The sequence below is a fragment of the Lynx rufus genome, unplaced genomic scaffold (genome assembly GCF_022079265.1).
Source record: "Lynx rufus isolate CCGP_SWC_20201006 ecotype Redwood Valley unplaced genomic scaffold, mLynRuf1.p SCAF_13, whole genome shotgun sequence".
Taxonomy (NCBI): domain Eukaryota; kingdom Metazoa; phylum Chordata; class Mammalia; order Carnivora; family Felidae; genus Lynx; species Lynx rufus.
In genome coordinates, this window is record NW_025814827.1 from 45,208,349 (window position 1) to 45,231,740 (window position 23,392).

At 54.9% G+C, this 23,392-nt stretch overlaps 3 protein-coding genes across 6 annotated transcripts in view; 1 reads left to right on the plus strand and 2 right to left on the minus strand.

The window, feature by feature from the left end:
- Positions 1 to 5,908: 5,908 nt before the first annotated feature.
- Positions 5,909 to 6,763, plus strand: PSMB11 (proteasome subunit beta 11). The gene has a single exon (XM_047074732.1). It carries the CDS (start codon positions 5,909 to 5,911, stop codon positions 6,761 to 6,763), a length of 855 nt encoding a protein of 284 aa, XP_046930688.1.
- A 3,784-nt stretch (positions 6,764 to 10,547) lies between these two features.
- On the minus strand, positions 10,548 to 18,961 carry CDH24 (cadherin 24). Its single transcript, XM_047075457.1, is given in 13 exon segments — positions 10,548 to 10,786; positions 10,882 to 11,895; positions 12,462 to 12,710; positions 12,958 to 13,069; positions 13,151 to 13,272; positions 15,064 to 15,125; positions 15,533 to 15,727; positions 16,676 to 16,929; positions 17,341 to 17,528; positions 17,704 to 17,871; positions 17,946 to 18,065; positions 18,221 to 18,515; positions 18,706 to 18,961. Coding segments are annotated over 12 exon segments (2,466 nt in total). The 5' UTR covers positions 18,907 to 18,961; the 3' UTR covers positions 10,548 to 10,786; positions 10,882 to 11,395.
- A 2,719-nt stretch (positions 18,962 to 21,680) lies between these two features.
- The window catches only part of ACIN1 (apoptotic chromatin condensation inducer 1), a 34,481-nt gene continuing 32,769 nt past the window's right edge, over positions 21,681 to 23,392 (minus strand). For all 4 annotated transcript variants that reach the window (XM_047075460.1, XM_047075459.1, XM_047075458.1 and 1 more), the window contains one exon: positions 21,681 to 22,610. In XM_047075460.1, the coding sequence (XP_046931416.1) occupies positions 22,284 to 22,610 (327 nt within the window). In that variant the 3' untranslated portion in view covers positions 21,681 to 22,283. The remainder of the gene's footprint in view (positions 22,611 to 23,392) is intronic.

Sequence of the window (23,392 nt, forward strand, 5' to 3'; positions counted from 1 at the left end):
AAGGAACGCCCGGCGAGAACGCCTACCAGAGAGCAGTAGAGCAACGCTTCGCCGTCACAGCTTCACTTCCTATTAAAGCTATCCCAGGGAGGAACCATTTTAACTCCTGGCAACCACGCCTCCCAAAACAAGATCCAGACACGAGGGACTATATTAACGGAAGGGTAAAAAAATAAATGGATTAATTTATTCTAAATTTAAAGGGACGCTGTTGTCATCTTGACTTTAGTCATGCAAGCAGTACTGGATTGAGTTACCCTACAATTCATAGGAAATTGTCCATGTTGCGTGAGGGAAGTGAGGCCGGCCATCTTTGAGACGGGCGTGACTAGTTGAAAATCCTTTCCGAACCCTTAACGCTAAGTCGTCCCCGCCCTGCCGGGTGTCTGAGCGATACTTTACATCTTTGCGGCTTTAGCATCCTATTAATTCGACTGACGTTGCCATTTTGTTTAAGGGCACCCTCTAATACTAGGTAAAATAATGATCTACTCTGAGGCCATTTTCTTGTGAAGTTAGTTAAACCACAGTACTTTGTGGTAAAAATCGCAACAAAATAAAAGTGCTATACCTCTTGTTGTCTGGTAACATTAATCACCACACTACCCACATTCTGTAACCAATTTTTAAGATTTAATATTCTCTTTACTCCCACCCTGTGGTGCAAATGCTAATAAGTAATGTATCGCCAAAGATGAAAAATAAAGAAGGAAAAGTACGGGACTCAGTTAATCCACAAACTAGATTCTCAATTCAGCTGCGAATAACTGAGTCAATAGTCATTTACCATTTCAGAGCCTGGAGGAGGGTTGACGCTCTATAAAGATGTTCCAAGAGATTCTCTAACTTAAGCTTGCTAAGACGAGCTCTTTATTAATACAGGAATGTGGTATTTATCATTGTCTCTCCTTCTCTCCACCCACCTCCATTTTTCAACCCTTTTGGGACCCATAACAAACAAGGAAGTGGGCAAAGGTATGAAATGTTGCCTCCTGCTTTATGGTTCTATGAAGTCAGTGTCTGGCCTTTCTTGTTGGATTCCAGCAGCAACATCCATCAATATCTAAATTCCACTTTCCTCTGATGCCCAACTCAGCCCCTCCTCTTCCCCAGTAGACTCTGCATATGTTGTATTTTTAATGCTGAAATTTGGCAACCCTTTCCAAGCCCAACCATCAGAATGTAATGAAGCAGAAGATCTTTATCTGCGTCTCACACTTGGATGGTGTCGAAAATGCGGAGTGCCTCTGTTTATAGATCAGGTATTATTTTGCGGTCCCCCCTGCAATGTAACTAGTCCTCTTTCTGACTTTTCCCTGTGGTTCCTTCACACTGCCACTAATAGCATTTGTTCGTCTCTGAAGACACTTTTGCATTTTACCTGGCTGTTAAGTGTACATTTATCTCCTAATTGATTGTGAGTTTCTAAAGACAGGTATTTCTGCACTATTCATCTCAGCGCCCACTGTATGCTTAGGTAATGCTTGCCAAATGAATACATGAGAGCATGACAACAATGTTCTTCCAGTCACAGAGGCTTGAAGCCCCGGCTCATCTCTGACAACTCCTCTTCCTTTCCTCCACATTCAGTAAGTTGTCAAATCCTGTTGATTTTTCCTCTACGATGCTTCTCATGTCCTTTTTCATTGCAACTGATATCACCTTATTTGCTCGCCTCTGATTACTGAAATAGTCTCCTACCTGATTTTCGGGGCCCAAACTGTACTCTCTAATTCATTTTGCACAGCATCAGATTGATTTTCCTAAAATATTCTCTTAATGTTTTTTTTCCTAATTTTTTTTTTTAGTTTATTTATTTATTTTGAGAGAGAGGGCACATGGGGTAGGGGCAGAGAGAGAGGGAGACAGACCTCCAAGCAGGCTCCACACTGACACACTGCAGAGCCTCATGTGCGGCTCAAACTCACAAACCATGAGATCATGAGCCAAAATCAAGAGTCAGACCCTTAACCAACTAAGCCACCCAGGTGCCTCATTCTCTTAATCTTATCACTTACCTGCTTAAATATGTTCTGTAAAATTCAACAGCTCAGCATGGCATTCAACGCCTTCTGTAATCTGTTTCCAGCTTACCTTATATTGGTTCAATAGATAGATAGATGGATAGATAGACAGACATAGATATATGTATATCATCTGTCTCTATATCTATCTGTATCTATATATAGAGAGATATATGTCACACAGAGAAAGACAAACACTGTATGATCTCACTTATATGATGAATTTAACAAAGCCAAACTCATAGAAACAGAGAATAGATTGGTGGTTACGGGGGGTTGGGTGGTAGGGGAAATGGGGAGATGTTGGTCAAAGGGTACACACTTCCAGTTATGAGAAGATTAAGTTCTGGGAATCAAATGTACAGCATTGTGACTATAGTTAACGATGCTGCACTGCATTATATACTTATAAGTTGTTAAGAGAGTAGATTTTTTTAATGTTTATTTATTATTATTTTTTTGAGAGAGAGAGAGAGTGTGTGTGAATGGGGTAGGTGCAGAGAGAGAGGGGGACACAGAATCCAAAACAGGCTCCAGGCTCCGAGCTGTCAGCACAGAGCCCAACGCGGGGCTGGAACAAACCATGAGATCGTGACCTGAGCCGAGGTCAGATGCTTAACCGACTGAGCCACCCAGGCAACCTTAAGAGAGTAGATTTTAAATGTTCTTCCCACCACCACAAAAATGGTTAATTATGTGAAGTGAAGGATGTGTTAACTAACTTTATTGTGGTAAACATTTTGCAGTATATACATGTATCAAATCATTACACTGTACTCCTTACACTTACACAATGTCATATGTCAATTTTATCTCAATAGAGTGGACTTGGGGGAAAAATGATAACTATTGTGGTTCGGAGGTGAGAGAGGAGATTAATACAGTTTGGGTTGAGGTTGGGAGACCAAGAAGGCTTTGCTAAGGAGGTGTGGATTCGTTTCCCTAAACACCACTTTGGTCCCATTGTTCCTCAAACCAACAGCCTCTCCTTTCTCAGACCAGAAGGATTTTCAGAGTAGATGATACTTAAGCCAGGCTTTTAAGGATAGGATTCATATTGATAGAGGGGAGGGGCACCTGACTGGCTCATTCGATACAGCGTTCAAATCTTGATCTCGAGGCTATAAGTTTGAACCCCACATTGGGTGTAGAGATTCCTTAAAAGTAAATAGTAAAGGGGCGCTTGGATGGCTCAGTTGCTTAGGCATCTGACTCTTGATTTCGACTCAGGTCATGATCTCACAATTCATGAGATCGAGCCCCATGTTGGGCTCTGCGCTGACAGCACGGACCCTGCTTTGGATTCTCTCTCTCCCTCTCTTTCTGCCCCTCTCCCACTTGCATTCTCTCCCTTCCTCCCCTCTCTCTCAAAATAAATAAACAAACATTAAAAAAATAGATGAAAAAGGTAGATAAAGGGGGAGTGTGAGATGTGTTAGGAATAGCATGAAAAGAGGTTGTGGTGGATGGATCAGGGTTGCACCATAGTGGGTCTTAAATGCCAGCCTGGGGAGGAGAAGGTGGTTTGAGTTTGATCTTGTAGCCCTTCAAGGTTTCTTAGTGTGGAGGATAAGATTAGAGGGGAGACTGGAGGATGGCCAATTAGAAGGCCATTCAACTGTCCAGATCTGACTTGAGAATGGCTTGACCTAGGGAGGTGACAATCCATTCATATACAAAACATCTAAGGCTTAGTCTTTAAAATCAGTAGACATTCTGGGGAACCTGGGTGGCTCAGTCAGTTAAGCATCTGACTCTTGGTTTTGGCTCAGGTCATGATCTCGTGGTTTGTGCATTCGAGCCCCGTGTCGAGCTCTGTGCCGACAGCTCAGAGCCTGGAGCCTGCTTCAGATTCTGTGTCTCCCTCTCTCTCTGCCCCTCCGCAGCTCACACTGTCTCTGTCTCAAAAATAAACGTTTAGGGGCGCCTGGGTGGCGCAGTCGGTTAGGCGTCCGACTTCAGCCAGGTCACGATCTCGCGGTCCGTGAGTTCGAGCCCCGCGTCGGGCTCTGGGCTGATGGCTCAGAGCCTGGAGCCTGTTCCGATTCTGTGTCTCCCTCTCTCTCTCTGCCCCTCCCCCGTTCATGCTCTGTCTCTCTCTGTCCCAAAAATAAATAAAAACGTTAAAAAAAAAAAATTTTAAAAAAAATAAACGTTTAAAAAAATTAAAACAAAACAAAACAGGAGACATTCTTATCTGTCTAGTAAGAGAGGGAGAAAGAAGGGAGAAAGACTGGTTGGACTTTACTGTGACATCCTGGTTTCTCTGGTCTTCCCATGACATGTTTGCACTTGCCATTATAGCGACTCCACGGCCCTGTCATCATGGTATCTGGAAGGCCTGGGATCTTTCTCTTGTGTGTGTGTCTGTTTCTTTGACTAAACCCATTTCCACAGCACCCCTTTGAGCTGCAGTGTTTAGTAAAATATAGTCCAGATGGTGCTGGAAGAAGTTGCAGCTTGCCGCTCTGTCCCAATCTACTTTGTCTTTCTGAAGGGCCAGCTGTCAGGGTCTACTAACCCCACCCCTTGACCACCCCTGGTTGGTCTAAGACTTAGACTTAGCGGTATGGGGACAAGGTCAGTTGTTTCTCTTGCCTTGGAACTACAAATACCTCTCTTGCTATTGTTAACTATTGGGCAGAAGGGGGCGGGGAGAGGGAAGGCCATTAGATGCTTTCAGCTACATCCTCAGAACTTTTACATAATCAGAGAAGCTAGACTGCCAGAGAACTGTCAGGAACTCTCTCTCTGTCTTTATGCAGATGGAAGTTCATATTCACCTCCAAAGCAGAGTTGAACGAGAGCTCCACATTCTAGGTTCCCTTCACCCTGGCCCCTCCATACCTTGCCTTTGTGGAAGGTATTTGAGCTCCCCTCCTCCTCACATAAGACTTTCTGGAGGTGCCTGGGTGACTCAGTGGGTTAAGAGGCCGACTCTTGATCTCAGCTCAGGTTATGATCTCACAGTTTCTGAATTTGAGCTGGGTTCTGTGGTGATGGCTCAGAACCTGCTAGGGGTTTTGTCTCCTTCCCTCTGCCCCTCCCCCACTCGCATGCTTGCGTGCACTCTCTCTCAAAATAAATAAAAAAATAAACTAAAAAAAAAAAAAAAAAAAAAAAGCTTTTCTCTTGGTCTAGGTCCATTTCTTTTTCTCCACCTGACTGGAAAGTGAAGGTGTGAGCTGAGCTTTAGAGTTCCCTGGGCCCAGACCCCTGAAGAGAGAACTCAACATCAAAGACTCCTGCCTTGGTGGGCCCACAGCTCTCTATTCTTTTCTTTTAAGTAAGCTCTATATCAAACATGGGGCTCACAACCCTGATATCAAGAGTCACATGCTCTACCAACGGAGCCAGCCAGGTGCCCCTCACAGCATTCTATTCTGATTCCATCAGAGATCCACTTGTCTTTACCTCCTCCTAGGCTGGGAGCTCTTTCCAGACAGGGACAGAGCTTTATCTGTCTCTGCAAGCCCAATGCGCCCCACAGGAAAAATAAGAGGGACCCAGATGTGCTCCTTACACTCTTGCCTCCCTTCCTTTGAGGTTACCCCAGACCCCACTCCGCTCCAAGTGCTTGGAGGATGATGGACAGGGGACTCCTTGGGTGACGCTCGGATGTGTCACGAGCAGCGTCTTCCCAACAGTGGAGACTTCACCGGCCTCGTCCTGTCTCCCCTTAGCAATCCTCTGAGAAGGAGGAGACTGCTTCTCAGCCAGCCCCAAAGCCTGATTTGGGGTTAGGGAGAAGCGAAGCCACAGATCACATGCCTCTCTCACCAGTTCTGGCCGCAGCCCAGCTTCTCTTTAGCGTCTCTTTCCCCACTTGACTCCAGCCCACAAATCCCTGCCTTGTTCCTTCCAACCATCACTCAGCCCCAGGGATGGCCCTGCAGGATGTGTGCAAGTGGCAGGCCCCCAACACCCAGGGACCATCACCTCACCTGCCTCAGCCTGGGGCCTGGGCTGTGCCCCCAGGCTGCGATCCTCAAACCTTCTTGCAGATCCACGGCCCCAGGCTGGCCCATGGCACCACCACCTTGGCCTTCCTCTTCCGGCATGGAGTCATCGCTGCTGCTGACACACGTTCCTCCTGCGGCAACTATGTGGAGTGTCCAACCTCACGCAAGATCATCCCTGTGCACCAGCACCTCCTGGGCACCACCTCCGGCACCTCGGCCGACTGTGCCGTATGGTACCGCGTGCTACGACGGGAGCTGCGGCTTCGGGCACTGAGGGAGGGTCAGCTGCCCAGCGTGGCCAGTGCCGCCAAGCTCTTGTCGACCATGATGTCCTGCTACCGGGGCCTGGATCTGTGTGTGGCCACGGCCCTGTGTGGCTGGGACCGCTCTGGCCCTGCCCTCTTCTATGTCTACAGTGACGGCACCCGCCTGCAAGGGAACATCTTCTCCGTGGGTTCTGGATCTCCCTATGCCTATGGCGTGCTAGACCGCGGCTACCGCTATGACATGACCCCCCAGGAAGCCTATGCCCTGGCTCGCTGTGCCGTGGCCCACGCCACCCACCGCGATGCCTACTCCGGGGGTTCTGTAGACCTTTTCCACGTGCGGGAGAGTGGATGGGAGTATGTGTCACACAACGATGCCTGTGTGCTGTACTCGGAACTGCAGAAGCTTCCGGAGCCAGACAAGGAAGAGGAGGAGGCCAGCCGGGACCATCCGGAGCCCGCCAGCCGGCACAGAGACTCTAGGATGCCCACAGAGACTGAGATTCTCTGAGAAGTGGCAGGACTTGGAGGGGGCCTCAGCCCAGGGAGTGGGTGGGGGGGGATGGGCCACCAGGGGAGCAGCCTCACAGCATCTGGCTCCCTCCTGTACGGGTTGCCAGCTCCATTTGTTCCAAGTCTCCATCCCTTTCTGCCTCCCAGTGCTATTGATGGCTCTGTCCAGCATGTTCCTATGGATGCCGGATGGATTGGTCCGGCGTCCTTCCCACCACCAAGTTCTCCTCTCAGCAAATGCTCCTGTCGTGTGCCTGCTGCACGCCAGACACGGGGCTGGGGGCTAAACCCTCTTTCTCACCACCCTCTTTGCTGCTTTTCCCCACCAGATCCCTGCTCTCTTTTCTTCCCGTTCCTGTGCTCATCTCGGTTTCAGAGTTTATCACTGTCACCTTGTGAGGGGGGTGGCTGGAAGAGGAATAAGGTGGGGAGAGTCACCCAGAGCACCCAGGCTAGGGGTAGGGCGGGGCAAAGTGGAGCCTGCGGTGGTAAGGAGGGTTTCTCCCAGCTGCTTCCCCTTTGCCCCCTCCCCGCTGCACGGGACTCTAATGACTACAGTTGCTGCTCCTTATTGAATGCCCTTCTCATGATAACTCGGAGGTAATAATTATCCTCACCTTACAGAAGAGGAAGCAGGTTCAAAGGGTTATGTGACTTGCTGGGGTCACACAGTAAGTGGCAGAGAGGAGGCTTGGATCCAGGCCTTCTGCTCCAGAGCCGAGATCCTTCGGCACAGCGTGTCCTCCCAGGTCCTCTTTCTTGCCTTCTCTCTCTGTCCAAGGCCCTGCAGGCCTCCGGGAATGAAGAGAAAGGGAGAGAGCAGCTGGGCCAAGCCCCTGCCTGGGGTGAATGAACCCAGAGGAGCCTGAGGGCCTGGAGGCCAGCCACCCCCATGACATACCGGGGCCTAGAGCCTTGGCCACCGTTTGCTCTGGTCTTTTGGCCTGTCTCTGTTGCTGCCAGACTTCTCTCCTCTTTCCCCTTTCTTCTTTCTTCCCTCTGCCTTCTTTCCAGCCTCTCCTTCCTGTCACTCTCTCTGGGGAATGAAGAAAAGAGCAAGGTGGCTGTGCCAATGGGAAACGTTGGGTTAGCACACCTCCTCCTGCCCTTCCTGCCCCTCCCCCAGCTCCCCTGTAAGCCCTGCCTTGGCGGGTGCAGGCTGCCGGTCCAGGAAGGATGCTGTCCCTGCCCTGCCCCTCCCCAAGCAAAGTTGAAGGGGGTGGGGGGTGGGAAGCACAGTCAACCAAGAGATGGGACTGCCTGGAGGGAAGGTTGCTGAACCTTCTTTCTCTCTCATCCCACTCCCACAGAGCGTCCAGTCTCAAGATTAACAGCCTCCATTTAGTCCCCCTGGATGCCTCTCCTCTCAGCTTCCAGCCCAGCCCTGAGCTCCAAGCCCCAAGCCCCAACCCTGCACTTCCTGCTAAGAATTCCTCCCGGGCTGGAGCTGCCCAGAGGGAGGAGACCTCCAGGCTCTGGCCTTCAGGGCATGAGTAGGGAGGAGGAGGGAGGAAAGGCCAGAGAGTCTCAGGAAGGAAAGCAGTGGAGGCAGAGGGAGGAAAAGGTGGTGGTGGGGACCTTTGATTCAAGCATTTGATTGACTCGGGCCTAAGAGGGTGCATCTCCAAGTACAGAGATTTATGTGGACATGTGTCCTGGTGTGAGTGACCCAGTAGAAGTGTGTGCACCTGCGTGTGGTAGGTGATGCATGTGCTGTCCTGTGTCCGGAGCCAGGAAACAGACTGGAAGAGAAACACTGACACGTGGATAGGGAGAGTGGGCCCTCCTCAGAGAGAAAGCCAGGCCTTGCCATTTATTTTGGAAAAATGGTCCAAAGCAGAGAGGAAGTGGGGGCAGAGCTCACCCCACTAGTTCACCACCTCTGCATCTTCACAGCCTTATCCTAAAGCCCTAGGAATGAGAAAAAGTGTATATGTCTGTGTGGGTGGCTAGCAGCTGGGGTGGGGGGGGTGGGGGATTGGGGGGGGTGGGGCCACCCGAGCCCAGCCAAGGCTCAAAAACTGCCTGCGTCTCACTCCCCTGGGATGCTCTGCACCCCTCCCCTCCGCATAAACTGGGGAAGGACTGAACCCAGCTAGAGAGGGCAGAATAGGAGGGGAGCCCCTTCTTCTGGCGTCTCCTTCTTCCATCACCTTGCCCCTTCTCTCCCGTCTTTCCTTCCACGGTCCTGCCCCTCTTCACTCCCTTTGATAAGTTCTATCCTTTGAGATGATGAGGTATTTGAGACCAGAGATGCACCCAGAGGTCTTGCTGACAGGCCTGCTTCCCTGTGCCCTGTTTTTTGTTCTAAGTTTAATGGAATCGGGGTGGACCAGGAGAGCAGGTAAAGGCCCGTGTCCCACCTCAGTGCACCCTTTACCACCAAGGAACGGCCCACAAGTCTGTCCTTCTTTTTCTCCACTTATTCCTGAAGGCTTGATGCAGATGTCGGGGTGAGACCAAAGGGACAGAGAGCTTGCCCATCCTGCCCTGAACTGGAAAACCCTGTCCCTCCGACACCGTGCTTGGGGTGCTGCCTCTTAATCGTCTCCTTCAGAGACAGCCAGCCTGCTCTGGCACAGACCTTTGGCCAGTCAGGGGTCCGGGTCCACCCTTCAGCGCAGCAAATGACAAATCCAGCCCCGGGGGCAGGGGTCCTGTTCTCTTACCACCTAGTTGCCCTAACCAAGCAGCATGAGAGGTGTTGAGGGGCACCTGGGTGACTCAGTCGGTTAAGCGTCTGACTCTTGATTTCAGCTCAAGTCATGATCTCACAGTTCGTAGTTTGAACCCCGAGTAGGGCTCTGTGCTGACAGCATGGAGCTTGGTTGGGATTCTCTCTCTCTCCCTCTGCCCTCCCTTGCTCATGCTCTCTCTCCCTCTAAAAATAAATGAATAAACTTAAAAAAAAAAAAGTTGTGAGAGAAGGCATCTTCATTGGAGTAGTTTCCTCCGATGGCCAGCAGCCTACACTTGGAGAGGAGGGTCACAAGGACCTGTCCTGACCCATCTACTCGAATCTCCAGGAGCCCTGACTGGAGCTAGGAACTCCCTTGTCTGCTCAGGGAGTGCACAGTGAGAAATGATGGCCCTCTGCTTAGCTCCCACCCCAAATGACTTTGATTTGGTCAGTTGGCCCCTCAATAGCTCACTTCCCTGGTCCCTCTTCCTCCTCCTTTGTGTTCCATGGAGAGTAAGATGAGGACCAGGGAGAATTGAAGTTGGGGCCGGGCCCAGAATCAATGTGACCGGCGGTCTCACCCCAGCCACCCTCTCCTGACGGGCACCACAGGCCACAGGAGGACTGGCTTGCCCCCCTCTGCTGCCCCCCAGCCACATTTTTTCCCTGGTTTGAAAACCACTCTTTCCCTCCTTTCATCTCTCCTCTATTCTTCCCAATAGCTCTCACCCCCCCTTCTCCTTTCCACTCTCCCCTCTGGCCAATCCCTCTTAGTTCCCTTGGACATTTTGAGACCAACAGGAAACAGGGGAGTTGGCAGTGGGAGTGGGGGTGCTTACTTCCTGAATGGAATCAACTCAAACCCTCCTCAGGCTAGAGGGGCTTGAAGTGGACTGCCCCCCAAAGGAGAGAGGAGAGTGAGCCAGAGGGGATGGGCTAGGCCTCTCCTCCCACCCTATGGCACAGTGAAGCTCTGCACAGAAACCTGCATGTGGAACTGAAAACAGGGCTCCAGCTTTAGAAAATAAAGTGTTTGTTTATTATGAAATTAGAGATGGAGGCCTCTCCCCTTCCTCCCTTTTTCCCCTTCCCCAGCTGCCGCTCTCTTTTCTTTCCTTCCCTCCCCTCCCCCTGGGGCCTGGGAAGCACACAAGACAATGCCCAGAGCTGGGATGCCCAAGGCAGGCCAACAGCTGGGCAGAGCTCCAGGGAGGCGGCCATGGCGGGAATGGGGTGTGCTGGAGCTCTCGCCCTGGGAGGTGGGCTGGCACCCTCTCTCTGCTGGAGGCCAGTGGAGCCAGGATGAGGCCATGAGTGATGGATGGAACCATGCGGGCAGGTCTGTAAAGACAGGAGAGCCCGGGGTCGAGGTGGTGAGTGGAGGAGGGCTTCAGGCCATCCCTGTGCCCCCAGGCCCATCATCTAGGGACACTGACCTGGGGCCGAACATCCCCTGCAGGAGGGTGGGCAGCAGTGGCTGGAAGTTTCTCTTGCTTTTGGGATGGTCAACAGAAAAAACCAAAAAGCCAGTCACAGGGACCCAGAGAGAATGCAGGCAGATGTGGGCAGGAGACAGACACAGAGCATGTATGTGGGCAAGGGAGACAGAGGGTGTGAGAGAGATTTAGAATCCGGGAGACAAAAACAGAGTCACAGAGAGAGTGGAATCACAGTGAAAGAACAGAGAGATTCAGAGTCGAGCCACACAATCCAGACCCAGACAGGAGAGCGTTACAGAAAGAGACAGAGATCCCTGGAGGGAGACACACAGACTCAGGAGGAGGGAGGTAAGAGGGAGGTTGCCCTGGGGAAGCTGGGAGGAGGGACACAGGGAGGAAAGGAGGCCTGGGGGCCCCTGGGCTGCTGCCGCCTGCCTGGACCCCGGGGGAGCTCACTCATGAGGGCCTGCGCGGGCTGCCCCACCGCGGCGGGCAGGGCCAGGGCCGGCTCTCAGGGGGCCGGGGGCTCCTTGGCCCCGTACAGCTCAGCCAGGGTGCGGAAGAGCGGCCCCCAGTCGTCCAGTGGTTCGGTGGGGCCGGAGGCGCCCCCCGCTTCGCTGCCGGAGCCCAGGGAGCTGAGGGAGCCGCAGGAGGAGCCCCGGCCCTCGTAGCCGTACACCTGCACCGAATCGTAGGGCGGCACGCTGGGGTCATCGTCCGCCTCGCGGAGCCGCAGCGCCAGGAGCTGGGCCACGTCAGAGGGGCCGGGGGGCCTGGGCTGGCGTGGCGCCCGGGCCCGGGGCAGCACGTCGCGGCGCGCTGGAGGGCCCGGGTTCGGTGGGCCCGCCCCGTCGGGGTTCTGCAGTGCGCTGATGTCGAAGGCCTCGGTGTCCTCTTCGCCGCCGCCCTCGTCATCGTAGGTGATGATGTTCTCGCGGACGTCCTCCTCCTCCAGCACCATTAGCGCTTCCTGCTTTTGCCGCCGCAGGGCCACAAAGAGCACCACCAGCGCTGGGGGAGAGGCGCACACAGGGCGCTGAGCCCGCAGGGCCCGGAACAGGGCACCTGGTTCCGTTCTGAACCGCAGGCAGGTTGGGAGACAGAGGAGACAGTGTGGCCTAGGGGTGGCAAGACCTTGGTCTGACATCTGGCAAACCTCGTTTGAGTCCTGACTTCACCCCTTACTAGCTGTGTGACTGTGGGAAGTTGCTTGGCTTCTGTGAACCTCTGTGACCCTTTAGAGGGTTTGTGTGGAAAACAGGGAAAACAAATTTACCTCTTAGAGCTGTTCAAAGGATGAAAGGAAATAGCACGAGTGATGTGCTGGGCACCACACATGGTCCAGAGTCAGGGTTCAATAAACAGTTTTTATGGCTTGTTGCTGTCATTGCGGATGGGTATGTCAGGGAAATGACGCCAGAGCTTTTCTCTTGGACACATGAGGCAGTGGGAAAATCCAGGCATGATGCTTCCTTCATGCCCTAGGGTGGGTTTCCCTGTGTCCAGGGATCTGGCTCCTCTCTATACCCCCTGCAGCCTTGGACCCCACATCTATGTCCCACGGTGGCCTGACTCACCAAGCAAGGTGCCCACGCAGGTGATGATGGCAAGCAGGGCCCCAGTGCTGAGCCCAGCGGGGGAGAGCTGTGCCTCGGGCCGGCAGGACGCCACAGAGCCATCAGGACGGCAGCGGCACACGCTGACAGTCACTGTGGCAGTGCTGCTCATAGCTGGCTGTCCCCAGTCCCACAGCTCTATGGGAACCAGATAGGGTGCCTGGCGGGGCGGAGCAGGACGAGAGGGCAGCAGCAGGCTGGCAGAGCCATCTGTGGGAGAGGGAAGGTGTTGGCTATCTCCGGGGACACCTCCCCTGTAGGGTGGGTCCGACCCACGGAGACAGCTTCCGATGGGGAAGGTTTGCAAAGAGCAAAAACGTGCAAATCCCCATCCACTTTCTGTTGAGTAAAGGGCCCAGATATGTGGGTCAGGAGTCAGGCCGACTGGGCTAGGGGGTGGCAGAGGAAGAGAAGAGCAGGGAGACAGGCACAGGCACAGTGGTAGAAGGCTACCCACCTCGGTTGTCTCGGACAGTGAAGTTGGCATCAGGGCCCAGAGGCCCTTGAAGGGAGACACGGCTACTGTTGCCAACTTCATCTCTGTCCAGAGCCCGGATGACCTGAATCAGCTGGGAGGAAGAAGAGAGGCCTTGTATGGAGTGGGCAGCTGGAGGTCTTGAGGTCCCAACCCTGCTGCCTCAGCATCTCACCTGGCCAGGGGCTGCAGAATCACACACAAAGGTGTCGTAGGGCTCGGCCAGCTGGGGGGCGTTGTCATTCTCATCCAAGGTCTGGATGGCCACTTGCACGCGGGAGGCCTGTGCGGAGCTGTCTGAAGCCAGAACACGAACACATACACCCCACACACGCACACACGCCACAGTTTACACACAGCACACAGGGTGCACGGGCATGGATGCCACATGCAGCACACAGCATGCACGTGCAACACACGAGAAATGCATGCAATATGCGAGTGAGAAACAGCGTTGTGAAATGAAAGGAGCAACACCAAGTGCACACAACATTCCCGTGGTAGCCAAGATATGTGCAATGCAGCACACACATCCGGCAGGAGGGAAGCACCCACAATACATACATACAATAACCCACATGCAGGGCACATGCACCGTGAATGAAAGGTAGACACAAAGTGCATACAGGATGCACACATAAAATAGTCATGAAATAAACACATTCATACCATATATTCGATGTACACTCAGCATTTAAAGCAAATACAACACACACGAAGTGGATGTTGGATATATACAGTGAATACAGTGTCACCAGCCCCCCGGGTCGAGAGAATGCATTTTCATACACAGCGTGAGTGGGACAGAGACAGACACACGCGCACGCGTGCGTGCACACACACACACACACACACACACACACCCCATCAGAGGTCCGGGAGGCCATGGTATAGCAATGAGTATCACTTAGAGCTGGCCTTGGGGAGCCAGGCCAGCCTGGGTACCAGAGCTAGACACAGGCCCCCTTCTTCATGCATCCCTTTATCAGGTGGCTTCATCATTGCCCTGCCTTGCTCCTCACTGCCAATGCCATCCAAGAGAGAATGGAAAACAGGTACCCCTGCCCACCCTGGTGCTCACCTCTCCTGGTTGAGCCTCCCACATTCTTTAGTCCTTCTCCAGGTGGGGAGAGAGCTGGCTAGCCCTGGTGAAGGGGCTAAGGTCCCAGCCTGGGCAAGGGAGGCTGAGTGGGCTCCCCAGCCAAGGGTTTGGGGCTCCATTCCTTCTCTGCAGTCAAGACCCGGGGCCTGCTACTTGATATTGGGGTTCATTGCAGAGCAGGATTTGGTGGGAGGGTGAGAAGGCAGGGAGGGGAGCATGCGCGTGCACACGCGCGTGCACACACACACACACACACTCACACGGCTACGTATACACAGGCAACTACAAACACACTATGTAAACACGCAGGGGCATTCCCATGGACAGATACACAAGCACTTCTATGTAACACACAGCGACATGGGCATAAACATAAGCCCATACACAGAAAATTCTACACTGAGAGGAGATAACTGCTCTGATTCTGCAGCCTGACTGGGTCTGATGGCTCTTCCACTTAACATCTGTGTGACCTTGGGAAGTTACTTAACTTCTCTCTGCCTAAGTTTCCTTATTTTCAAATGGGGAACTAATCATACCTCCCACATAAAGTTGTAGTGGTGATTACATTAATTCGTTCACATTTGGTACTTAGAACAGTGCCTGATACACAATAAGTAATAAATTACCTGTCCGCAAACACTCACACATGCAAAACGATATATATAAATGGCCACTTGTACCTATTATCATATACATCAAATTACACATATGCACAAATATTCTATACTCAACTACATATACACACAAATATGCGTGTGTATTTTCACACACACAGAATTATACACACATGTAAGTACACACTCACACGTACACATACTATATAGTTCTTCACTGACACGTACAAACATCTGTGCACACAGTTACAACTCCCATAGACAGGACACAGAGAGAAAATGTAGGAGACCCTGGGCTGTGAACAGGGGTGAGAAGGGGGGGTTCACAAAGGGGAAGGAGGTCTTCCTATCTCCGGTGGCCATGGCTGCCCAGAGGTAGTCAACCCATGCTGCTGGTGACTGGTAGCTGACAGGGGCAGGAGCTGGGCCCTCTCTTCTACCTTGAAGGCTCTCTGCAGGGCTTCCCTGAGAGGGGCTTCTGGGCCCCCCCCCCAGTCAGTCCCCAGAGGAGGGACCCAGCCCTTCCCTGAATCCTGGCTTCAGCCTGCAGCAGACAGTGGGAAGGGCAGGGTCTGCCAAGGTGCAGGTTGGGGTTTGTTAGGGGTTGGAAGCTATCTGAGGTTAGGTTTGTTTCCCAGTTGGGGAAAGTCAGGCATGGGAGTGAATTTAAAGTCAGGGGAATGTGCAGGCAGACCCACTGTGTCCAGGCCAGCCCAGCCTCAGAGACCAGAAGGCCTGCCTGGTGGTGATGATCCAGGCTGGGGACCCGGCGCTGCACACAGTGAGGAGTGGTGGCAGTGACTGCCCCTCCCCCCCCCAACTCCCCCTGCTCAGGGACAGCTCCTCTGCCAGGAGGCTGCTGCTTTCCCCTCTCCTGGGGGCCCAGGGCTCCTCACCGAGCTCTGTGGCCAACACTGTGAGGTTGTGCCAGACACGAGTCTCGCGGTCCAGGGGCACCACCGTGCGGATGGTGCCGTCTTCGGGCTCGATAGAGAAGCAGCGCTCTGGATCCGAGTGGGGGAGGATGGAGTATCTGGGGAAGATGGAGTGGAGCTGGGGGCTGATCTGGGGCAGGGCCGGAGCTGGCTGCTACCCCTCCCTCCCTTCTGTTTGCCTTGCTGGGACTCTTGGCTCTTCTGGGCAGAGGGCCCGAGCTCGTCTGGGCTGAGCCTGCCCCGTGTACCCAGAGCCATGATTCACATTAGGGTCCCCTTAAAAAACAAATCATTTGGGGAAGTCATAAACATTAAACACCTGTCCTAAGACTCAGGGGGACTGGGTTTCATGGGGTTGGGAGAGGAAGAGGTGGAAAAGGGGTAGATATGATCTGTCTGTCAGACTCTTGGGCTCTGTTTTGGGGACCCAGGGACCTGTGTTTCAGCTTTGATTTGCCTGAGACCAGCTGTGTGACCTTGGGTGAATCGTTCAACCTCTCCTTACTTAACCACAAAATGGCAATGACGCCAGCACCTCCCTCATTCCTGTGACAGGGATGCCCAGAGGTGGGAAGAGTGGCTCTTCTCAAGGCAGACAAATCCGGATTTGGATCCCAACTCTGGCGATGTAACCTTGGGCAAGTAACTTAAGTTCTCGGGGCCTCGTCTCTAAAACAACGGGTGATGATCATGCCTACTTCATGGGGCTGTCGTGAGAATTGAATGTGGTCAAGCGTTTGGTAAAATGTGAAGCAATAGTGGTAGCCATCACCCATCCACCAAGCTCCTCGCAAGAGATTGCATTTGCTTGCACCGCCACTGGGAGGTGCCACTGTTATCCTCTCAGAGGGATGGGTGGAATTGGAGAGCGGTAATTAGCCAGGTCCTCCAGCCCTCCCCTGGCCCCCAGTCCCGCAGAGTGGGCTCCTGCAGCCAGAAGGTGAGTGTGATTTTTCCATGAAGGGGACCCATCCTCAGTGGGAATAGCCTACTGCTGAGCTCCTTCCCTGAGTCCCAGCCCTTCCCCTGCCCACACCCCAGCTCACCTGATTGGGCTGGCTGGGGAATCCAGGTCAGAGGCTGAGACCTGGCCCACCAGCGTCCCGGGAGCTTTGTTCTCAGGCACTGCCAGGTGATAGGCAGCCTGGGTGAAGGCAGGGGGCTCTGGGGCATCCTGCACAGCCACGCGTACTGAGGCCACGTCCTTGAAGGGCCCTCGCCGCAGGTAAGCTGGGTCGATGAGGGTGTTGGTGGCCTCCACACGGAAGGAATAGGAGCGCCGGGTCTCAAAGTCTAGGGGCTATGGGGAGGGGACGGGGAGTGACTGAGGCACGTGGAAACCAGGGCAGGCCCAAGCTCCCGGGAGGTAAGAGAGACGTCCCCTCTCCATGCAACCAGTGCTCAGCCCACCTGACAGGAGAGGTGGGCACCTGAGAGGCAGTGGCCGAGGTGGTCAGAGTGAGGCAGATGACTTAGTCCGTAACTCTAGGTGTGCCTCCAGCTCCACCACAGACTGGCTACATAAAAAGTCCTGAGCCAGTCATTCCCCCTTGCTGGGCCCTAGTCCCTCATCTGAAAGAGGACTAGATGACCATGATCCCTAAGCTCCAACGGTGGTCCCGAGTCTGTTGTAGACCAGTTAGAGGGGTGCCTCATGGGGCAGGAGGCACGCATGAGTGAGTCTGCACGTGTTAACAGACAGGAGACTAACCTTGCGGACGGTGAGAAGCCCATCTCGACCCTGGGAGTCTGTGCTGATGCTGAAGGCCTCGGACCCCTCTCCGTCCAGGATGCTGTATGCCATGAGGGCGTTGTCCCCCAGGTCTGGGTCCTGGGCCCGCAGTCGGCCCACTAGGGTGCCTGGCCCAGCAGTCTCCACCACAGAGAACTGGTACAGGCCTTGGGTGTGGATGGAGAGGAAACATTCTTAGAGGGGTCCCAGCCCTCCTCCCTCCCCCAGCACTTCCTTCTCCTGGGGGCTGGCTAAGGGAGGGGCAGGAGAGAAGACTTCTCCAGAGGCCGTAGGGGGTGGGGCGGTCAAAGGATGGGTCAGGTGGCAGCACTGGCCCCTTACTTTGAGGGAACTTGGGGGGGTTGTCGTTGACATCGCTGAGGGTGACTGTCACTGTAGTGCTGCCCGACAGCCCCCCCATGTGGCCGCCCATGTCCTTGGCCTGAATCACCACCAAGAACTCCTCCTGTGTCTCCCGGTCCATGTTGGGGATGGCGGTCCGCACCACTCCTGGGGAGAGACGAGGGGTCAGGGGGTGCCTGTTCCCATGGCTGCCCCCCCAGGTTCCTGAGCCCTATTCTCACCAGTCTGGGGGTCGACAGAGAAGAAAGGCAGTCCATCCAGCACGGTGTACACCAGCTTGGCGCTGTTCCCGTAGCTGGGGTCATCGGCATCGTGAGCCGTCACCTGGATCACTGACGTCCCTGTGGGGTGTCCCGGCACCCCCACTCAGCAGGGGCAGGGCCAGGTGGGAAGGAACAGCAGATGAGGGGGACCCAGACATGACGGCAACGCGGGAAGGAGAGGTGACGGTGCTCCAGGAGACGGACCCCGGGATGGTCAGAGTTGGGGTACTCACCGACATTGGACATCTCGGGCACTGTGGCGTGGTAGGGACCGAGGGGAAAGATAGGTGGATTGTCGTTGATGTCTTGCACCTTGATGATAAACTCTGAAGGGGGCTCCAGAGGCCGGTTTGAGGCTCGGTCCACGGCTTGGGCAAGCAGCACGTACTGTGCCTTCTCCTCTCGGTCCAGGCTCTTGGTGACATGGATATTGCCTGTGGCCTCATCAATCACAAATACAGTGCCTGCCCCCTCCCCGGTCAGCAGGTACTTGGTGCGGCCCTCGCCCCTGTCCACATCCGAGTGCAGCTGTAGGGGTCAGGGAAAAATGGCAGCGGGTTCCAAGCATAGGGACAGAAGGTTAAAGAGTCTAAGTCTATGACTGGGTGGAGCGTTGGGAGTCCTGAGGGACCAAGGTCATTGTAGAAGTGATGAAGTTGCAGGGCAGGGCCTAAGGGCCTCAAGAGTCAAGGCAGACATGGGAAGGGCTGATCCTTACCTTACCAATAAGGACGGGCTCTGGACCGGCATATTCCTCAATGACAAAGAACTGGTTCCACACCCAGCTCCTTCGGTTCCGTAGCAGTACTGGTCCTGGGCCCCCCCGGGACCCTGCCCAGGCCCGGGCTGGGGCTGCCAGGCGCCCCATGCAGCCCCAGCCACCCAGCCAGGCCAGGAGGAGCCTCACCAGACCCCACATGTTTGGGCTCCAGCCGGGGCTCTGTTCACTGTCCCTGGGTACTGAGGCATGAGCTGGCCGGGGGAGAGGGGCAGATGCGTTGGAGCTACCCCATGGATCCACACCTGTAGGACAGGTAGTTGTTCAGGGTCAAAGAAACCCTTAACTCTCCCCACCCCCCAACCAAAGTTAGATGCTGAAGATCAGACCTCCAAGGAACCAGACATCCCACTGCCCAGAACCCAGACTGAGACAGAGCAGACAGTCTGATCCTTCTCTCCACCCAGGCTCTGCCTGTATTCACCTCCAGCCCTACAAGCTGATAAATCTCTGGCCAGTCAACTCTGAGTTGAGAAGCTGGGGAAGAAAACAGGAGAGGGGATGCCAGAAGGGTTTAGAACCCTAAATGTGGCTCCTGTTCTCCCAGGTTGGGCATGCAGCCAGGGGGTTGGAGGAGATGGGGACTACCAGAGAAAGGGCTTAAAATCCAGAGGCTGGGACTCATGGAGGTGTGGTGTCAGGGTGTCTAGGGTCAGGCTGAGCAATGACAAGGAGTGCAGCCGAAGACAGGGTTGCGAGCCTGTGAAAGTCCCTCTTTCACGGAGAACCCCACCTCTCCAGAACCTGCCCCCAGCTCATACTGCCAGCTGAAGTCCTTGAAGGGGGACTCCAGAGTGGAGGGCCGGCCCTGAAAGAAGAGGGGGTAGAGTTGGGGGCCAGGGCCAGGAGGCTGGGAAGGGAGAGCAGAGAGTACAGATACAACGTTACTGAGGGTGAGACCCAGACTCAGGCACTGTCCGGCACAGACTGAGACAGAATGGCAGCAAGAGACACAAGGAAAGAGATCAAAGGAGGCAGCCTGGATGTGTGATAGGCAGAGAGGAGTCATAGGTAACAGGCTTGGGAATGGTTGGGAGGGGGGCAGAGGGGCTTTCTGTGTGTGATGGGCAGACAGGGGCAGCCCTCAGCTATGGGGGGTCAGGCCAGGCCTGGAGAACTTCAATCTGGGAGAGGGGGTGGCCAGGAGGGGCTTCGGGAATGGAGCTGGAGAGAGGACCCTTCCCACTGCTGTCTCCTCCCTCTCCTCCTGGGGGGCGTCCCTCAGGTAGCTGTGGCTGCCACCCCTCCTTCCCCAGAGCAGAAACACACCTGCAGTCCTTTGCCCCCCGAGGGAAGAGGGAAGCCGAAGAGGGAAGCCGGAGGGAAGCCGGGGGACCAGAGCGGGAGGCGGGACGAGGAGAAGGGAAGGGCTGGAGGAGTGGGAAACAGGATAGCGGGAAGGGAAGAGGAGGCGAAAGGGAAGGGACGGGGAAAGGAAAGGAGAGCGGGAAAAGGCAAAGAGAAAGGAAAGGAAAGGTAGGGGAAGGAAAAGGCAAAGAGGAAGAGGAGATGGAGAAAGACAGGGCAAGAGGGAGAGGGAAGAGGCGGAGGAGGCAAACAGGCAGAGAGAAGGCAGGATGAAGAGAAATCGAGGGAGAGGAAAATGGGGAAAGGAGGGAGAGTAGGTGCGAGGGAAGAAGGGAAAGAGGTAGAGCGCGGGAGACGGGAGCGGGCAGTGGGCTCCCAGCCGCGGAGCGCACCGCTCTGAAGACACCCGCAGGCTGCGGGCCCCCTGCTGCCCCTCCGCGGGTTGTCGACCCCGGGCTCCGGGGCAGGCGCCCTTACCTGGCAGTGCCGAGGGGCCCAGGCCGGCGGGGAGCGTCCCCGCCCGCCCCCGTCGCCGGGTCCCGGGGGCGCAGCCCCGAGCGGATCGGAGCGGGCGCCGCGGCTCCGCTGCAGGTCTGAGCGGCCCCGGCGAGAACAAGGGAGCGAGACGGAGGGGGCGGGGGAAGGAGGCTCCGCCTGCGGAGGAGCGAGGCGGCTCCGCGGCGCGCGGGAGAGAGCCCAGCCTCCGACCCTCCCCGGCCAGCCCGGGCCCGCGCGGCGGGGGCGGGGGCGGCGCTGCCGGGCCGCCGGGCGCATACAGATGCAGCGCCCCTCCCGGGCCGGGCCCGCAGCGCCCGGCGGGCCACTTGGGCGGGAGGACGTCCAGGCCCCGGCGCCAGGCCGTCTTCCAACGGCTGGCGAAGAGGGTGAAGCCGGGAGCGCCGAGCGGCCCCCGCACACCGCCCGCAGCGGGGCGAAGGGCGAGCGTGTGGTGAGGCGGGGAATTAGGAGCCCGCTGCGGAGAGGCCCGGCTCCAGCTCCCGGGGCGGCCTCTGGGGCGGCTGTAAACCCCGGCCACAAGGCGGCGGCATTTGGGGGGGCCGGTGCGGGGCACCAGAGCGGGCCGACTGGGGCAGCGCTTAGGCCCGGCAGAAGGGTCCAGGGAGACCGCGGGCTGAGCCCAGGGAACAGGTCAGGGACCGAGGCACGCCAGCAGCGGGAGGGGACAGAGGTGGGGAGTGGAGCCTTTTTGGGAAGCTCCTTTACAGGTTCCCATTGAGCTAGTGGCTGCCGCCCCCTGGCGGCAACCGTGGGAGGCGCCTTGAAGGAGGCGAGCAGGTGACCAAAAGCCTACACCACAGGAAGGACTGGGAACCTCCTCAACCCTCCAACCAACACTCCTCTTGGCAGGGGTCTTCCCCTCTCTGCTCTCCAGTGAGTTAGATCCTCTCTGGCGATGTGGTTACAGCCAAGGCAGAGATGGAGGGCGGGAATTCCCTGCTCCAGGAAGCAGCAGGCTTCCTGAACAAGTGTAGGGAGTGCAAACAGTGGTGCTTCCATGCTACCAGTCCTCTTCAACTCAATTTGGCTCTCTCCCACGCCCTGCCCAAGGAAGGCCAGTAACACACACTAGTTAAAACTAAGTCAGATTTTTATTATTTTCCATAGACCACATCATTTAATAATAAAAAAAATAAAAATAAAAATTGAACAAAAGGAAAAGGTGGATATAAAGTGGAACCGGTGGGCAAGAGGCAAGGACTGCAGGACAGAAGAGACTGGGAACTGCAGGGGCCCTGGGACTCAGGAGGAGATGCTGATTCAGCTCATAGGTGACCCAGTCCTGGCCCCGGCTGTTCCCAAGAGGGGGGTGTGAGTACCCAAAGGAGGTGGTGAGCAGGATGGAGGAAAAATGAAAGAGGTGTGGGGCCCCTGGCTGTTCCCCGCCTCTGGGCCAACCACCTCCCTCCCTAACCTAGCTCTTCCCTCTCAGATTTATCACGGGAAATGAGAGGGACAAGAGGGCGAACTCCCCAGAGATAGGTTATGGGGGTGGGGCTTTGGGGGGGAAAGATGGCCACTACTCCATTTGGTATGTGGGGACAGGTGGCAGCCATACTTCAGCACTGGGTAAAAGATGTGAAAGACCCCTGGTTATAGGGTGGTAGAGATTGTACCTATCCCTCTGTGGCCTCGAACCCCCCAGGGCAGGGTGGCTGATGCCTGCAGCTCTCCCTCTCAAGTTTTCCCAGCTAGCGGCGCCCGCCCCGGTCCCGTACAGGTGTGCTCCGACTCCGGCTCCTGCTGTGGCGCTTGGTGTCTCTGCGGTCCCTCTCCCTGCCTCGCTCCCGGTCCCTCTCCCTATCCCGATCTCTATCACCCCTGTCACGCTCCCTTTCCCTCTCTCTTTCCCTGTCCCTCTCTCTGCTGTGCTCTCGACGCTTCTCCCGCTCCAGCTGTCGGTTCCTTTCCCGCTCTGCTTCCTTCTCCCGCTCCTTTTGCTCTTCCTCCTCTTGCTCCTTTCGCCGCTTCTCCCGCTCCTTGGCCCGTTCAGCCCGCTCTGCCTCCTTCTGAACAATCTGCAGCAGGCAGCAAATGTAGAGAATAGGCATCTTGGCCCTGCTCATGCCAGTCTCGCTTTGTCTATCTGCATCTGGACCCTGCCCTCCTAGCTCAGGGTCACTGTCAGCTCTGCTGTTAAGCAAGAAGTGTCAGCAATCACATCTCTTTGTCTTGGGGTCCTAATTCAAGTTTTTACCTTTTATACCCACAACAGGTAGTGGCACCAGTCATGCCTGGCCTCTGGTATTTCCCTAGCTACCTAGATGTGAACAAACCACTTTTCTGTTTAGTTGAGTAATATCAGCCTCAAATTCCCAAAAGGCCCATCACTAAGAAACTTAAATTTAAAAAGCAAAAAATCCAAGTAAACAAACAAACAAACAAGTAAAAAGCAAAAAATCCTAGTGGTGCTTGGCTGGTTCAGTCAGAAGAGCATGCAACTCTTGATCCTGGGGTTGTGAGATTGAGACCCACACGGGGTGTAGGGATCACTTAAATAGATAATTAAAAAAAAATGTTCTTAATTTTTTTATTTTTGAGAGAGAGAGAGAGAGAGCGTGCGCGCGCACAAGCAGGGCAGGGGTGGGGGCGGAGGGGGACAGAGGATCCAAAGTGGGCTGTGCGCTGACAGCAGCGAGCCCAATGTGGGGGCTTGAAACTCTTGAACTGTGACATCATGACCTGAGCTCAAGTCAGACATGGAACCAACCGAGCCACCCAGGTGCCCAAAATAAATAAATAATAATAAAAAAAAAAGTCCTAGAAATAAAAAAGCAGAGAAGTGGATGAATCTAGAAAA

Excerpts from the sequence above, each read along its gene's own strand:
- PSMB11 (XM_047074732.1), top strand. The coding sequence starts at position 5,909 with ATGGCCCTGCAGGATGTGTGCAAGTGGCAGGCCCCCAACACCCAGGGA.